Source organism: Montipora foliosa, chromosome 14 (assembly GCF_036669935.1).
Source record: "Montipora foliosa isolate CH-2021 chromosome 14, ASM3666993v2, whole genome shotgun sequence".
Taxonomy (NCBI): domain Eukaryota; kingdom Metazoa; phylum Cnidaria; class Anthozoa; order Scleractinia; family Acroporidae; genus Montipora; species Montipora foliosa.
The window spans coordinates 1,773,206-1,791,504 of NC_090882.1; the positions used below are offsets into that span (position 1 = coordinate 1,773,206).

The window sequence follows — 18,299 nt, forward strand, 5'->3', positions numbered from 1 at the left end:
CAAAGTGATCAATAACCATCCCCTCCTCCGTTTCAATGTCGAAAAACCTGTCATGGACACTGTTACATGGTTGCAAAATTGAAAAGGGGGGAGGGGGCGAACTTGAACAGTAAGAGTAGGAATTGAAGGATGAAAGCGGCTCTTTTCAGCTAGGGAGTATCTCAGCTAATACTGTCTATGATTGCCTGTTAGACCCGAAGCTCTTCAATTTTGCTGAGCAGTAGAATCCTTTACCGAAACAGTAAAAAAAAACTTGAAGGAAAAACTTGTCCCAAAAAGGCATGTCAGATCCGTGATGATTGTCTCATCGAAAATATTGAGCTGTGCTGCCCTTGATGACTAATTATTATCAATCGGAAATCCTGAGATGATTCAAGCCACTGAACAATTCAGGACTTCAACGGGGTTTGAACCAGTGACCTCGCGATGCCAGTGCGACGCTATAATCAACTGAGCTAGGAAGCCACTAACTTCGGAAGCTGGTCATTTGTGGGTTCTAACGTCATGCAGTGGCTTCAAAGCTCAGTTGGTCAGAGCGTCGCACCGGTATCGCGAGGTCACGGGTTCAAACCCCGTTGAAATCCTGAATTTTTCAGGCTTCTTTACGCAATTGCTAAAATTGCGTCCATAAGTGCGAGGATCATAGCTTTACTTGATATCATTATACTGTCTGCATAGTTCATTCTCTCTTCCTCTCGCCAGAGACTTTCCCTGCAGAACATGTACAGTTGTGGTCAATTGGAGGCCGTCAGCTTTGTTCACATGGACAAAATATGAAAGTTTGTGCAAATGTGGACACTTTACGATGGGTGTTAACTACAAGAGAGAGCAAATACAAACTCATGTGAACATTTTCCTTTAATCTTTATTTCTTTCAGACTATTTGGTAACAAATGTCTTAAAGTTTTCTTTTCACATTCTTTGACAAACAGAATCGAAAGGAGACCAATATATGATATGGGGCTAAACATTTGCAATAACCAATTTTCCACAATCGATTTCTCAACTTCCCAATATCAAGAGCTAATTTTTCACAAATAAGATTTATTTTTTCAGCGTGTGTAAGATTTTCTGCCTTGCACAATAACTTCTTCGCTTAAGTTTCCAACAGTTTCCAGGTCCACTTTTCTTGCCCCTATTTCTCGCATCGGCGGCCACGGTTATTTCTTTCAGCGTCGGGAATTGCTGCCTCATTAGGTACTATATAGTGGTGTCCGGAGACATATAATGTACCAACAACGTACCTGCCTCAACCGTAGGCCGATTACGAACAAGGAATTATGGGCATCTACACAAGTTGGCAACGTTTACAAAAATGGCCACTGACTAAGAAAGAATAAAAATTACCCTGTATCTAGGTGACCGTTCGTAAGTCAGGTTTTGGCTTGTCTTTCATATACCGGATCCGGAATAATTAACGTACATAAAACTAAAGGACAAAGCGAACATAACAATACCTAATCAACAAGGCCTAATTAGAATAACAATGGTTCTTTTGTCTTCCACCATTGTGGTCCGGTATATGAAAGTCTACCCCAAAGTTCGTATTTTTGCAAGGAAAAAAAATCCCGGCAGGTTTCTAGCCTTCCCTGCTGGCGTTTTTGTGGCGAGTCGTCTCTCCTCCCCAATCCTGTAAAAACACCTGTAGAAGAGGCTACAGAATAACTGCCGGTCATTTAGACAATGCAAAAGAACCCCTCAGGGAGACCACAACACTGGGAATTTCCATGTTCTACTTTCTGTGTATATTGGGGGAATTTTTGTTAACATTTTTGCCGCGTTAGCACAAAGCTATCATTTTCTAAATAATCAGCCGAGAATAAAGTACCAAATATTGAAACTGCATTGGATAACTTGATGAGCCATCTCTGAAAAATTGAACCCGCTATACCAAATAATCCCTCGCAATGATGCTTTGAAAATTCGAAATTTTGTAAAGAATGTATGCGGCTTACTAGGGCTTTGCCACCCAAGAATTTGTCAGTTTTTGATGGCTAATAATTGGCTCGTTATCAAGTTTAATACGCTCTTTAACCTTTTGCACACAAGTCAATTGGTAATTAGCAAAATGCCTTAAATGAGCAAACTCGTATGTTAAAATGTAAGATTGACGTCAGCAAAGATTCCCCTGCAGTGTATGATGGGCTCGCTAACGTCCCACAGAACTTTGTAAACAACGGTTGTGAGACGGGGCCTATAGTTTGCTATGGTTCCCCTCCCACAAGAATATTTCGAAAGTTAGCTCTTTTCAATAAGACCCCGGAAGTTAAAAACCGCAATCTACACAGAGATGTAAAATAAACAATTTTCTCGCTGCAAATGTATATGACTAGTTATCACCAACCACATTAAATTGACTATGGGCCTTAAATATTTTTATTAATTCAACCTATAAAATTTCATCATGTTTACCTTTGTCCATAACGGAAGATACCGACTAGATGAAGAGTCTATTGCATAGGGATACAATAATGGAAAGCTATGACCTGGGATGGAAAGCACAAAAGTCTCTGCTCATCTGTTTGGCAGATAACATCACTTTGAAAACTGCTTTTAAATTATTAAACAGGGGCACCCAACGTCAATTTTCGGAAAACATCTGTTCGGAAGACGATTTGAGATCTAGAATTTTCGGAACATTTGCTGTAAAATTTCTTGGTGCCTGCCTCTATTAGGATTTTCGAACATCTGAAAAATGGTATAATTGCCCTTTTTTTACGGATTTTTATCCTAAAAATGTCACCTAGAATTTTCGGGAGCCTTTTTTCTGGGTGAAATTTTAGAAAAGGTAAGCTTTGATCCCTATAAATTTCGGATCACTAGACTTTCAGCTAGGAAATCCGAACAGATGAAAAATTTTTAGGGGATAAAATATGCCTATATCTACCGTTTAAATACTAAAATACGTTTAACAATGCTATGTTTAAGTGGTTTTGAACTATATTCTCGTTGGGTGCCCCTGATTATAAATGCCTTCTATTAAAATGATCTACATACTGGTTACTTTCCACTTTGTGGTTATAATATTATTTCGTTTTTGTAACTCTGATTAAGGTCTTTGTGAGGTAGAACGATTGAATTAAGGACTATAAGCTCTCCAGGAATTGTGACATTGCGACCTGGAAAAGGAAAAAAAACTACCTTAAAGTTGTTCATGCATGCTCACACAAACAAGGGTCCCTTTTGGGAGGCAGCATGGTCCAGTGGTTAGGGCGTTGGGTTTGTTTCCGGTTGTCCCAGATTTAACTCTACCACCTTTTGAAAATAGTCAACTGGTTGTCTCCTGCCATTTGGTGTTTTTAATCATATTTCTTTCAGATCATTAAAAGTTGGGTGCCTGTGAAGTAGCTTGATAGCTAAAAAAAAATCGTGCTTTTTTTTTTCCAATTGGCCAAGCATTTCAAAAAATTAAGTGAAAGGAATCAAATGGAACGAAAATCTTTCCGAATTATATGCCAAAATTTTGATTATACAGTACATGACAATGAGGAAGACGGGAAAAAAAGTTGTGTCCCATGCACTTTCTAGTTGTTTTATTTCTTTATTTGACAAGAAACTTGTGAACGTTCTTGGATTGATTCGGGCAACCAATTTATGCTAGGTTGCTATTAAGCAGCTAATTTCTCATTTTGGGGGGGGGGGAAACCTGAGCCTGTAAGTACGTGAAGTGCGCGCTGTTTTGCAGATGGCTCTTCATACCTTGCTATGAATATTGCCTTTCTTACCTAGTATAGTAATTGATGGTGTCAGTTTTCCATTGTTCCCAAATAGTGATTCTCCATCTGGCTTAGCAAATTCTTCATTAGGGTTTGGATCACAGCGGCTTCCCTCCACTCTCGACCACACCCCAATGGAGCAATTCCAACCGATGATACTATACAGGATGCAACAATGATCCTGTCAAACAAAAAGAGAATGTTCATGTTAAGTTTACACATTAGGTACTGCTAAGGGGCTGTTAGGAACTCCCACTACTGGGGCTTGCTCTGTTGTAATCTTAAGCAGATGAGACACAGTTCAACAAAATGTTGAACCATGTTGCATAGACGTGTTGAACGGAATGGAGCTGGTCTCTATTTTTGTTAAACATCGTTCAACAACGTTTAACGTGTTGAATGGAATATTTCAACATTCAACATAGCATGACACACCGTTCAACATTTGTTGAACAACAGCTGCAACATTTGTTGATCAACAAATGTTGAACCGTGTATCACCAGCTTGAGGACGAAGTGGAGTGCTGAAGAGGGCCCAACAAAAAGTCTGTCAGATAGCCTGGGGCAAGTGGAACAAAGTTTCAGGCTGGCACTTTTTTATGGCGGTTGCCTGAAAGGTAAGCATCATGAACATTGTTCTTGTCATTGCTTAAACTTTTGTTACTCCAAATAAGACTTTGGTTACCAGTTTGCTCTAGTGTTTCAGACACTTCAATACAAAAGGGTATCTGTGACATACAATGTACTGTGGAGTCAGGATGGCTTAGCGGTTATCAACTGCATGTCCAACCTCTGCAATCCGGGTTCAACCGCGGCCTTGGCCATGAGGTCGTTTCATTCAACCTCTATCTGACTCTGAGGGTTTTTCTCCAGGTACTCCAGTCTTCCTCCCTCATCAAAATCGACTCTCAGTCAACCACACCCGGCTGTGGGCATATACTGTACCTTTGACAGGGATAACCTCTGGACTGGTAATCTTCCCTTTCATTGAATTGAATGAATAAAGTTGTTATTTTCATAATTATCATACTAAATTAATAACCCATTGACTCCTGGGAGTGAGACTACATAGATTTTACTCTGTCTAATGCCAGACGATTTTAACCCATTAACTCCTGGGAAAGGGACTTAATAGGTTTTACTCTGTTAAATGCCAGACGATTTTAACCCATTAACTCCTGGGAAGGGGACTTAATAGGTTTTACTCTGTTAAATGCCAGACGATTTTAACCCATTAACTCCTGGGAAAGGGACGTAATAGGTTTTACTCTGTCTAATGCCAGACGATTTTACTGGTCAACTGGGGACAGTTCAGGTGTCAATGGGTTAACAGTATTTGTAAAATAAGTAAACTATAGCCATTGCTATTAATGTGTATAAATCGTGAGGGTACTTTCAACTGGACCAGATTGAGCAGCATTTACTCCAGTCCACTTTAAATGCTAACTTCAGTCTTTACCTACCTACCACTTTAATACTTAAATGTTAAGTCCAAGTTACTTAAAAGTCATTCACCTTAAGTTCCGCTCCATCAAGAAGAATGGTCTCCCTAACTCTTGCACCTGGGCCAATGAGTACATTGCTTCCTACAGACACATTGGGACCAAGCTAAAAATCATGTGAAGTACACGTAAATATGTCAGTGACCTTCAATTTGAACTTTAAGTAGAGTCCTCATTTTCTTAAAAAATTAATTAAATCAGTACTTCTTACCACTGCCGTGGGATGAACTACTGCACTTGGGTGAATGTATACATCTCCTAAAACATGAACATCCACATAATAAAATTATTATTGTTTATCCCCTGGAACCCATTTGTGATTAAGACTTATAGATTTTACTCTGGCTAGCACCAGCCAATTATTTTACTGGCTGATTGGGGGGCTTTAGGAGTTAAACTACACATAATTATGTCCCCTTTAAACATCATGAATCATCTGAAGGGCTATATGCTTGAAGCAAAAAAAATATATTGGAAGGCTATGACGTACTTTATCATTAATATTAATTTGATAGTTTTCACAATCCGTAATGTTGGAAGGCTACAGCGTATGTAGTCTGACTAATGGTTTCCTCACTGGATTCGCATACAGTTGCACCAGGTTCAAATCACATGCACCACTGGCTAAATTTGAATGAAGTTATTTAAATACATTGTATAATTTAGGCAAAGTTAAAACCAGCCAATGCAGCGGTTTGCCTAGGATATTTGGGGGGGGGGGGGGGGATCCAGGGAGCTTTGCAGGGGCATTGCCATGTACTTTGGCTTGATTTGCTTTTTTGCTTGCTTGCTAATTTTTTCCCTCCCTCCCTCCCATATTTTGTGGTAAGTATAAATTCCACACACTGGTTTTGCTCAGAGATGTGTTGAGATTGGGAGAGGGATTGTGGCTCGGTTTCCATGGTGACCTCCTTGCAGCTGAGGAGAGTGCTGCTTCCTCTCTTGCTACCAGCACCTACCCCCTGATAAACTGTCAGAGTGTTATAACTTTGAGTATCTCAAAAATATTCTACTCTACCATACTTTGTGATTACCATGGCAACCAGTTACCAGCTGTAATCCTTCCGTTGGGGTTTTAATTGCTCAGTTTTCAGCCTGGTCGACAAAGGTCTAATGCTTGCAACAGCTTGCACATCTTTCTTACAGTGGCTAATTTACCTTTAATTTACATGATGTAATTAACTGATTTGCTAAAACTAAACTTTCACATTGCACTTCATCCCCACCAACGCAGCACCGCCATAGGAGAAAGGTGATATTGATATTAGAAGATAGATTATATAATTATTCAACAGTTACCCTCCATAATTTTTAGAAGTATTTTATTTTACCAGTAACAAACAAGTTAGGGCTTAATTTCTTTAAACTCTAGAGCTCAATAGCAAAAAGTGTTCTACATGTTTATGTTATCTAAAATCATTACTCAATAAAGAAATTAGACTAAATGTACTATTTAGGCTTCTAAAACGTCTAAAATGTCTAAAGTTTCAACTGCGAATATGGTTGAAAGAGGGTTCTAAAATGTCTAAAATAATTATTGTCTACTTGATAAGTACTAAAATTCAAACTTAGAAGGTAGTTGAAAGTCGGTTCTTGAATGTTTAAAATGTCTCAAGTTTTGGAATAGTTTGCGATCTCGAACAATTATTTTTAAATTAGAATTACATAATAATCTTCTAAAGTCAATACTTGCACCTTTATGAACTATAGCACGTCATTTAAATCACTAATTCTCAGTCTGTACCAAAACAGATAATAAGTCTAACTCGATTCTACATACATGTGCAGAATACGTTTTCCCAAGTTTACCTATTATATGAGGCTGGTTCACTCCATTTTGTGCAAGAAGTTCCGGATGTGTCTTGTTATACAGTGAAAGGACATTTCTATTTGCATAAATTGCAGACCTGTCAGGAAACAAAAAATAGAAACCTGTAATTTTTTTTTATCTTCACTGTGGAGCAGGTTTTCGCACAGTTCTGAGAACAATCTTACTTGAACAATGTGGCCTTCATTTGATACTGCAATCTGTAATGTCATACATTTGTATCTCAGAATCAGCATTAATTTCTTTCTACTCTGCTCAGAGATTTTTCCCTTGAATTGGTACTGTATGCCAGTTTTCCATGAACAAAAAAAACGTTTTTATTCTGATTTGAATACATTTGATTCCCCCGAGAATTATTAGAAGGGCACTTGTGCATATACGTTGTAATATCTAATGGGACTTTCATAATAGCACTTATTTAATAAATAACCAAACAAAACTGGACCTCATGCAATCTGGCAAATCAGAGGGTTGTCAAATATACAAAAACTGCATCAGATCAAATTTTGGTTAAGACTAATTGCCAAAGTCTGGAAGTTACAACTGTATTTTAGGCAGTGGTTTAAGAATGAAGCATGCAAAATTAATGTATTTTAGCTTGCAACCGGAAGGCATAAGAGTGTATGTCGGCGTTATTCATAGTTTTTGTTCTGACATCCTGTAAGATGGATTGTCAACAGCAAGAAATGACCCAACTCAGCATGTGTATATTGAATTCTATTGTCACAGTGTAACAAATCAGTACAATGAGCAGGGATGGCTTTGCAATAAAAACATGAATAATTCTCATACCCAGCACTCTTGATACTTGTCCAAAAGTTCCTTGTTTTGAATGCGTTAAGTGTCCCTAAGCTGGCTAAATTGGCAAGAACATCCTCACCCATTCTAATGGACTCAGCATTCGTATTAAACGGTTCCTCACTGAAATCAAACATTCAAAAGAGTGGACAAACAAAAATTATTTCAGCATATTCTCCTTCTGCAGCCCTTTTCATAAAATGTGTGAACTTGTAACCACTTTTCTCAGCACAATTTTTGCTATTGTTACAATGTAGTTGTACCTCATCTTGTGATAATTTTCCTGAAGAATTTCACCCATGAGTTTGAACAAAGCGGTTGGTGAGAAGATGTAAATACCACAGTTGATGACTTCACTAACAAACGTTTCTGGCTTTTCTACATAATGTAACACCTACAGAGGAGAAAAGGAATGGTAAGTCAATGAATTAGCAACATTATGAGTAAAATGATTATTACAGGTATGTCAAATACATGTATTAAAAGAGTCTCCTGGTACTTACAAAATGCATCTCCTAATTTCCTGTTTGAAGCACAAAATCAACCTTTTTTAACGTGACAGCTGTCTTTTTCATTACCACCCTTGACAGGCCTTCTGATATTACGCGATGGTGCGATTTCGCACAATCGACCTCAAATCGCATCCGATCGCACAATCCACGAAAAATCGCATAATTCACAAAAGGACGCACAAAGTTCATAAAATGAAACATAAATCAACACGTTTCTTAGAGATTCCTGCATAAATACGCCATTTTTAAGATGATTTATCTTGGGAAATGGCTAAAAAACCTTTGTCACCTTCGATTTCGTAAACATTTGAAGTTCAAGGCTTTATTTTTCATGTCGGGGACCTGGTACGAGTCTCTTTCTATTGGTGCAACACAAACACGCCCTTATATACACACCACTGAAATGACACAGTTGCCTTCTCTTAGAGAAGAGATTTTGAAAAATAAGCGAAGTTGTAAGTTTTTCGGCAAAATGTAGTTTTTTTCGTTGAAAACTGATAAAAACTTACTCATGGATAAGTTTGTTGTGAAAGCGCTCGCTTTTTCTTCGACGAAGAAGGAAGTTCCCACCTTCCGCCCAATCTGACAGCTCACGATCGAGCAAGAAAGTACCTCACAGCTACGCTCCACGTGGACGATGGACTGATGTTTTTCTGGTCGTGCAATATTAGGGCCTTTTATACGAGAGAAAATAAGCCGCGGCTTACTCTGGTCACGGTGTACAAAATACGCAAAAGGAACTATTTATACGAATATATACTCAGGTCAATATAAGCCGCGGCCAGAGAAAACCGCGGCTTATTTTCTCTCGTATAAATGGGGGTATTGACCATCTTCGGAAGTTCGTGGTTGACGAGCACCTTGATCATTCATTTGGCATGTTAGCTGTGTCCTTTCAACTTTTAACGTGGTGCACCGGTAGTGCAGAAGACCTCATTTTTTTTTATTTATCCCAACTAATGTCGATCGAGATACATAATTACTGTTCCTTTGTGTTCAAAATGTCTTTAGGGCAGCAAAAAAGTGTTTTTCTTAACCTGAAACCTTATAAAACAAGCTTAAAATTGCTGAGAAAAAAATCGCATAATTTACATTATTTATCGCATAATTGGCCTTTCTAATCGCACAATCTGCCCTGAAAAAATCGCATAATTTGCATTTTTTAATCGCACCCTATCAGAAGGCCTGCCTTGAAAATACCCTTTAATAGTGAACACTTACACCTACTTACAGTACCTTGACTTGCACTGTATTTGCAGCTTTATGTATACTAAAACTAAATACATCTTACTCCGATAACCAAGAACACTTTTTTTTAAATGGCTATTTCTGGAAATTTCATAAGAGTACTTTCCAGCTTTGCTCTGCTGTTCAAAGTGTTCTGCTGTTTCTCAAAGTGGTATTCCAGTCCCTGGGTAGTGTGCATCATAGTTTTAGAAAAAGATTGCCATTGTGATCTCATTCATTATTGTATTACACATGCAAATCTGTATTGTATGTCTGTCAATACCGGGTACTCTTCAAGACATGCTATAATCATGGACAAAGTTCCTTATGACTGTCATGCAAAAGTCGTTATTATCACTGATTTCAGAATTACTTCCTTGAGCAGTAGCATACATGTAATACATGAAATTATTACTCTAAAACTCCAGTGCAGTTCCTCCCTCCCCAATCCAAGACAATGTTGAAAAAACCGTTGGTGAATGTTTGGAAGAGCTGGGTACGAGTAAGTGTGAATCTCATGCGACTGTCTGCCTCATGTGCGTGTAAAGAGTCACAAGTGCAAATGTGTCCCCAGAATTCTGTTGAAGATTGCAGCACCCTACCATATCTATTTGCACCAACCTTATGAGTGTTAATGTCTTCCACCAAAGAGCCAAAGTTGTGAGCTTGTCTTCTGTTAGCCTAACAGAAAAGAAACAAATACAACATTAAGTTACATGTAATTAATTTTAATGAAGGTACATCAAAATCAATAGAGCAGTTTTCAATTGAGTGTTGAAGGTACATGTAATAATTAGTGAATTGCTTTGGTTTTGCATTACTTCACTCAGTGATTGGTTCAAAGTTCTCATGCCACTTTTTCAACCAATCAGAAGTGAAAACAAAACCAATTACAGCTAGCATGTACCGGTACATGTAATTACCGGTACTTTAAGTTTTGATTGGTTTACTGGATTGCCAACATCCTTTTTGATTGGATAAAGTAACTACTTTGATTTCGTTTTTACGACACTGGATTGAAACTTGCTCAGATATAATAATAATAATACTAATAATACTAATAATACTAATAATAATAATTAAATTACATGTATTTAAGGGTGATGACGGCTCAAACAAATAGGGGTGTGAACATGGTGGGGGGTGAGTTTTATGCAAAAAAAAAAAGTTAGGTACTTTATATGATTGGGGAATTCGAAATGGGGTCATCACAATTTGACAGATCATCTCCCTGTTGCAGTTACTGATCCTTGATGCCATAAATAATGACCCATCTCTAAAACAAGTGCTGCAGCCCATCCAACTTAAGTGGAAAATCATTGCTTTTTAAAATTTTGTTTTACTTGTGTACTGTTTCAACTGACTTTCTCCATGTAGCTGTTCACGTTTCTCATTGCTTGGTACCAAAAACACAGTCATTGTTTATATTCACTCATAACGATAAAAACATAGGAGAATCATCTCTTTGAAAAGTAGACACAAATTCTGGAATTAGATGAGATGTCCAGTGTATGTATCAGTTTTACTGGTCCAGAAATGTCTTTGTTTGAAAAGTATCAAAATTAATAGATCATTGATTAGATTGACAATATTTTTACCTCTGTGGCCAAAATTGAATGCTCTCCTAAATGTTCCTTGTGAAATTCAACAAATTCTCGCAGAGGATAATCACCCATGATATCAGCATTTAGGACAACAAATGCTTCAGGATTGCCCATGGATATCTGATCTCTAAAGTGGTATAAGCCACCAGCTGTACCTAGTGGCTGGAACTCCTGTAAATATCTGCAAACAAATAAATTATCAAAAAAAAAATTACCAGTATGTAATTTTATGATTTAGACTATGGCTATCATGCACTGTGGGCAGGTACATTAATAATTGTTTTACACCGTACCAATACAGAAGCAAGTCCCTAACTGTTTACAAATGCTACAGTAACATTAGGCCTACTGTACCTGTAAAAACTTTTGTCTAGGCAGAATTAGGCCTAAGGTTTGCTTCCTTTACTGGATATTTATGCTGTAGGATACTTTCTGTATTGATATAAACAATGACTTGTGACCCGGACCTGTGACCTGTGTTTTGTACCTGCCATTATCACCATCAGCTGCATGTAAATCTCCCATGAGAACACTAATGATGTTGTCAATAATAATAATACATGTATAATAATAGTAACAATAATAAATTATTATTAATATGATTTGTTTATAATATTAGTAATAATAATGATGATGATGATAATAATAATTTCAATGTAGTTAAAAAATAAGGAAAAGAGAAAATCATTATTATAAACCACTGTACCTGATAGGAATGTTAAATTCTTGTTGTGCATCTGCAATGAACTTAGACAGACTTTCACTTGACTGGTAAAATCCAATCAAGATAATTTCCTTGAGGTCTGGAATCTGAAATCACAAGAATCATACTGTATGTGATTTGCGCTACATGTATTGCACACGCAAAATGAGAAAATAAATTATGGTGGTCCTACATCTAAAACAAAGTGAAATTTAATCAATATTACACTTGTGGCACCAAAGACATACAAAATCACTTTCACTGACAAACTAGTCTTCTTACATGTAAGCAATGTGTTCAAAATCCAGTCAGTGTAAAACGCAGACTACAGACTGCAGACTGCAGACTGCAGACCAGGGGTAAAATGCAGACTGAGGTTATAACGGAACTGTTGAAAAAGCCCAAACCCCTTAGAAATGCTAACCTTATAGGCCTAATTATTAGGCCTAAAACATTATTTAGGCTTAACTGTTAGCATTTCTAATGGATTTGGGCTTTCAACCTCAGTCTGCATTTTCCCCCCGGTCTGCAGTCTGCAGTCTGCGTTTTACACTGACCGGTTCAAAACCTGCTTGGGGAATATTCTCGCTGCCACTGGCAGCTAGCTTGTCTTGCTTACTCACACACCTAAAACTGCCAACTACATGCTAAGAAAACTTCTCCAACCCTGCATCCTCGTGATACAACCTCTACATCCACTAAAAAAACTTTGTCCTCTTTAACCCACTGATCATGACTCCTATGAGTGAGACATAATGGATTCTACTCTGTCTAATGCCAGATGAATTTACTCATCAATTGGGGTACTGGTTCAAGAATCAATGGGTTTGAAAACGTTATCTTGCCATAACCAAAACATGAAACTAAATATGGCAAAGTATTTGTATGAAGATTGTAAAGCAATAACCTTTCATATACTGCATTAAATCTAACCCTGAGAAATCTCACTGTGTTGTACGTTTGGAATTGTTTGCTAAAGCCTCCTAGTCTGAATAGTAAAGACCAAAATAATGTGTGCCGAAATTAATCAAAAATTTATAAATACACTTTCATAAACATGAGGCAATGCCACCTAAAGTTCTACTGTTTTCTTTCACAAATTATTTCAGTTTTACATGTACCCATGAAATTTGAATTGATTTAAAGAGTTGAATGTGACGTGGACGTCCTGTGATAACACAAAAAAGATTACGGATCTCAATTTACAAGTCTTAAGTACCTTCTTGCACGCTTCAATATGATGATATACCACTGGAAATCCCCCGATGGGAAACAAAGGTTTGGGTAGTTCCAGCGAGAGAGGACGGAACCTCGTCCCTGCAATCACGAAGGAAGAAAAAGTTCAGCCTTACGTAACACGTTCTGCAGTTCAAACGTTTACTACCAGCTGTAGTAGGCGGCAACGAATGGTTGAATTGAAATTATGCGAGCAACATTCTGGAAGAAAGATTTTACCTTTCATTGGACCACCAATTAAAATCACAGCCTTGATCATAGTTTTTCCTGCAGATGAATCCTTCGTCGGCCAAAAAATCGATATTCAGAAATCGCTATGGATATTTTCCTGCTTTCACAAGATTGTGAATTAATAAAGTAACCAGGCGTCAGTAAAGAACATAGCCTGTCCGGTCCCCACTCCGTTTTAGAATGAGGCACGGAAAACACCACATTTTATTAATTGCCTAGTGTCTTAGTTCTTTGGAGAAAGTTTGGCCACATTTGGATAAACCTGAAACTGCTTTGCAAAAATTTTATAGTCTATTTCCGGTTTTACATCTACCGAAGTGTTTATCTCCCTGGGGTAGGGCAAGTCAAATTCATAAATAATGTTGTGTGAGCCATTAGGGACTTTAAGATACAGGAACGCGGACGTCGCGAAAGAGAACCGGAAGTAAAATGACACCTGAGACCTTCACTGCGCATGAACAAAAGTTGGATGTGCTGCGTTCTTGCCGTCGACGGACGTGACATAAAGGCTTTTCGCGTTGCTGATAGAACGTGAGTAAATTGGTGGTCTTTTTGGTTTCTACAGACCTTTTCATTAACAGTGCCTGTGTTATTTTGGATGTTTAAGTATCTCCTTTGTTATTTTTTATTTACAAAGTCGCTTAAAAATACATACAAGACAAAAATTATGCCATTTTCGCCGCTGTGTTGCGAAAGTGGCCTCTGTGCGGGGAAAGCGAAGCTATGTTGCTGGAGTGTTCATATGGAAATAATTTCATCGAAATTTATACATAGGAAAGAGTATAAGTGGCGAGGCAAGATCTCAGAAACCAAGCCAGCCCGGTTGACCGGCTCATATGAAGAGGCCCTAAACATCTGCTAAAATTGCTGAAATATCGTTAAAACAATGCAGAATGGCAAGAAATAACACTTAGCAATCTCGGTAGTAGCCTCTGTTTTGTGAATTACTCATACATTGACTGATTTCAGTTTCAGGATCTACCCGGGAATGGCTTCGAAACCCAAGTAAGTTTTCAGCGGTAAATTTGTTGCATATGTATTCCAAACGTCCCAAAGCAAGTCTCATCATGTATTTTTGAACCTAGAGCTTCATTTAGCTAGGGAAATAAGCGAAAGCCAAAAATGAAAATGTCCTTTACAGTGAAGACCATCCGAATAGCCGGAGAGAAAACGTTAAAAAGAAGTTATTGACAACAATTTTCAAGTGTTATTCTTGGAGTCAAAGCACAGTTACAAGTCAGCAAATCTTGAAAAAAAATATGCAGGCTATAGCACATTTATCAACAGCAGAAGGCAAGAATGGAAAAATCACAGACTTTAAAACTTTTTGCTGTTTCAGGCAGTTTTTGTGTGGCTGGAAATTTCTGTTCCAATAATGTTCAACATGTGCATCAACTGGTTATTTTTAGGGTATTATTATTATTATTATTATTATTATTATTATTATTATTGAAGGAATTCTTGTTTTCCTTCTTAAGAAACTGAAATGGTTGGTGTATTTTTTACATTGCAGAATTATGAGCTGGACACCTCTACATGATATTGTTTTGTGTAAGGAGATCATATTTGTGAATCCATACAGTGCCAAAAAAAAGTCTGTTCAACGTAGTGCATTGTGGCAGAAAATTGCTGACAACCTTAACAGTGTGAAAGATCCTCATTTTATTGTTGACAAGAGAGCAGTTCGAGACCATATTGGAATCCTTATTCAAAGATTTAAGAGGCAAGAAGCTCAGGAGTTGAAAGAAAGTGGAATAACCCCAGAGCGTACCGAGGTAGATGCTGCAGTTGAGCAAATTATAGCCATGGAGGAGTCAGCTGACACTGAGATGCAGGAGGCAATTGATGAGAACAAGGAAAAGCTAGAGGCAGACAGGAGAAAGGCAGAGGATATGCGAGAAAAGGCGATGGAAACAATGGGAAAAACTCAAAAGCGGAAATCAGAAGAAGGAAGCAGCAAAGCAAGGAAGAGCAGGAGAAGTGGAAGTGAAGCAGTTGAATATCTCAAAGAAAGAGCAGCTGAAGATCTCAAACTGAAAAGTCAAGAAATTGAATTGAAAAAGCAAGAAAAGGAGCAGTTGCAAGCCCTCCAAACTCAACAAATACAGATGTTTAAGTCCATGCTAGAGCAACAGCAGGCACAGCAGAAGCAAGAAAAAGAGAGTATGGCACAAATGTTCAAAACCATGATTGACCAACAACAACAGCAGCAGAAACAAGTTCAAGACATGCAAAATTTGTTTTTGATTCAACAGCAAACTCAATCTCAGGCTCTGATGGGAATAATTGAAAAACTTGTACCCAAGTGACCTTGTTGAGGCCTGAAACTACATTTGCTTAGTTGTTTTAAAAGACATGATGTGATTTTCTTGTTGGGATTTTATAAAGGATGTGATTAAGGAAGACATCAGGAAGGGAAATGATGAACATTCACCATAACAAGCTTTTAGTCACCCCTGCAATTTTTTTTACTGTCCATCCATTGATATTTAGCATTTGTATGATCCTCTGTGCATGCAATTCATTCACCCCAAGAACTGCTACTGCTGATTGAAAACATGTTTTAAGCATGTGTTAAATTTCTGTCATTTGCAATAATGTGAATTGCCCAAAAATTGGTGCCATGTATTGGGATAATTTGCACATGGCCATATGTATTGATTGATTCATTTATCTTAAAAGCAAGAGGCAACTTGAAATCTACCCCTCCCCCCAGTTTTTGTTAATGTGTTAAGATTAGGTCGGTAAGATTTTATGAGATCATAGAGTACAAATTGGTAAACAATTTCATGTCTTATGCCATTAAACCTTTAAAAAAGGTAGACTAAAAAGAAGCATTAATTGTACTTTTCTCCAGAAAATTGTTTTAATCTTAAATTAATCTTTTTACAGTAGCTACAACATTTCTCTTCAAAAAGTTACAACACCTTTTCAATGTTTGCGGTGTAAAAAGGCTCACAACGTTGCAATGACTTAGCATATATTAAAGTTTATCATTATATGGAACACTATTCTTCCTTTTTGGCTGGATGTTTTATCAAGTCCATTTAGAACAATCAAGCAAAATAATCCTCTAGTGATGGAGGATCTAAATCAAAAAACTGAGATGTGGTATTTCCGTAGAGGCATGTCAGTGCATTGTGCAGAATCCCACAGACAATATACATTTTTCCCACTTGACTTAGACCTATTTTTAAATTCTTTTTAAAGTCTAAAAATTTAAAATAGTTCACTATCTCCCCGAAAAGCCACTCAACAGAGCTGCGAACAGCACTCATGGAATGGTTATAAGCCTGCATTTGCGGGGTTAAAACTCGATGCCTGTAAGGTGCCTGAAGATGCACCCTAAGGGGGTAGGCTGGATCTCCATAAATACACATAGCCTGTCCAGTGGTTGAAAACGCATGTGGTTGGAGGCTGTCATACAGGTGTGATTCTGCCAGCATTGCTGCATCGTGCATTTTTCCTTCTGTTGAATGAAAAATAAAATGCAGTAAAACATCAAAAAGAGAGCTCAAACATCATTAGTTTACTTTCAAGTCAAAAAAGATTTGAGTGAAAAATGTGGAAAGGACTTATTTAATACTATATTGTGTATCTTAAATTGTCCGGCCCCTAGGAAATGATCGGAAAGTGCCTTACCTACTGGCCCATAGAGGTGTGCAATTAAGCCATTTGGAACCACAACCGACTGATACTTCAACCCATGTACACGCTTGTGCCCATTGTATACCAAGCGCTGGTTTTCTCCTGGTCTAGATATTGGACGAACAGTTCCGTCAACAAAACCAAAGCAATTTGTAAGTGGTGCTCCTTTGTTAGAAATTACATCAGCGTAGCTTTCGAGCTGGATGGCACTCAAAACGGTTGGATTCCAATCCATGATACGATGCCTGTGGTTTTCATATACCCAATCCATCACAGTATTATTTATCATACAGATTTCTGGGACTGGCCTTCCAAATATCGGGATCATGTCGGAGTAGCGACAAGGGTAGGCAAATCGCTTGAGAAGAATACAAAGGCCCTCAGTTCCATCACATACCGTTCCTTGATCACATTTAAATACAGCAGGAATTTGCAGTGCATCTTCAAGGCGAGTTATGTGATGCTTCTCAACCCTTAAATTGGCTGTACACTCAGCTCTATTTTTGTCCGGCAAAGAAAATGTCGGATATTCTTGGTAAGGAAAATCCAAATTATCTGACTTGCTTTCCTCATAGAGCAGCAAGAATTCTGCATCGGTAATAAAGCCCATTGCATGACTTAAACACAACATTTCTCGAGTTTCCCTGAAAGAAGCCATATCAGTGAATTCGAAAAACTCGTCGCGTCGCTCGCAAAGAACCTTAACTTAAATTTCCCGCCACGAACGCTGTGTTCTCGACCCAGGCTCTCTTCGACGGTCGCGTACTTCAAGGCGTCCGCGTCCCCGTATCTTAAAGTCCCTATTACCACCTCCCAGCACTTGTGTTGTATTTCTTCCTCTCTAGGGTACTGTAAGAAATACCCGCGCTTTTTACATGGCATTGTGGGTATCATTTTTTTCACACAACGCACGTGCAATTGGACATCTTGGACTTGGACGGAATATTCGAATTTCCTTCATCTGGTCGCAAACTCTGTGCCAAAATGGCAGATAAAGGAGGCGATTCAAGTGAAGAAGAGGATCCTACAATTACTGAAGATCTCGTTGTTACGAAATACAAGATGGCTGGAGATATGGCAAACCGTAAGTAAAGATTTGTCCCTGAACTATAAAGTCTGGATAAGCTTATAGGTATCATTTCAGCTGTGAAACAAACCAATGCGATATAAGTTTCACTTAAATCTTGCCTTTTAAGAGTCAAGAATTCTGAATGTTCCTTTCCTTCAAGAAGATGGGTTTTATTGTTATTACAGGTTATTTACGAAGACTTCCCTTCGTATCAGTTTAATAAGA

At 38.0% G+C, this 18,299-nt stretch overlaps 4 protein-coding genes across 4 annotated transcripts in view; 2 read left to right on the plus strand and 2 right to left on the minus strand.

The window, feature by feature from the left end:
• Nucleotides 1–845: 845 nt before the first annotated feature.
• Nucleotides 846–13,636, minus strand: LOC137984715 (mannose-1-phosphate guanyltransferase alpha-A-like). The gene is made up of 12 exons (XM_068831975.1): nucleotides 13,346–13,636; nucleotides 13,110–13,207; nucleotides 11,894–11,997; nucleotides 11,182–11,368; nucleotides 10,205–10,264; nucleotides 8,108–8,238; nucleotides 7,839–7,967; nucleotides 7,028–7,125; nucleotides 5,430–5,476; nucleotides 5,232–5,324; nucleotides 3,726–3,897; nucleotides 846–3,119 (listed from the first exon to the last, which is right to left on the minus strand). Exons 1-12 carry the CDS (start codon nucleotides 13,383–13,385, stop codon nucleotides 3,019–3,021), a joined length of 1,260 nt encoding a protein of 419 aa, XP_068688076.1. The 5' UTR covers nucleotides 13,386–13,636; the 3' UTR covers nucleotides 846–3,018.
• A 175-nt stretch (nucleotides 13,637–13,811) lies between these two features.
• On the plus strand, nucleotides 13,812–16,346 carry LOC137984717 (golgin subfamily A member 6-like protein 7). The gene is made up of 3 exons (XM_068831977.1): nucleotides 13,812–13,888; nucleotides 14,327–14,362; nucleotides 14,871–16,346. The coding sequence occupies exons 1-3, from the start codon at nucleotides 13,812–13,814 to the stop codon at nucleotides 15,664–15,666; spliced, it is 909 nt and encodes a 302-aa protein (XP_068688078.1). The 3' UTR covers nucleotides 15,667–16,346.
• Nucleotides 16,347–16,364: 18 nt separating this feature from the next.
• Nucleotides 16,365–17,717, minus strand: LOC137984716 (uncharacterized). Its single transcript, XM_068831976.1, has 2 exons — nucleotides 17,000–17,717; nucleotides 16,365–16,826 (listed from the first exon to the last, which is right to left on the minus strand). Exons 1-2 carry the CDS (start codon nucleotides 17,661–17,663, stop codon nucleotides 16,414–16,416), a joined length of 1,077 nt encoding a protein of 358 aa, XP_068688077.1. The 5' UTR covers nucleotides 17,664–17,717; the 3' UTR covers nucleotides 16,365–16,413.
• Nucleotides 17,718–17,901: 184 nt separating this feature from the next.
• The window catches only part of LOC137984718 (proliferation-associated protein 2G4-like), a 38,289-nt gene continuing 37,891 nt past the window's right edge, over nucleotides 17,902–18,299 (plus strand). The window contains exon 1 of the mRNA XM_068831978.1: nucleotides 17,902–18,089. Coding sequence (XP_068688079.1) covers nucleotides 17,990–18,089 — 100 coding nt within the window. The 5' untranslated portion in view covers nucleotides 17,902–17,989. The remainder of the gene's footprint in view (nucleotides 18,090–18,299) is intronic.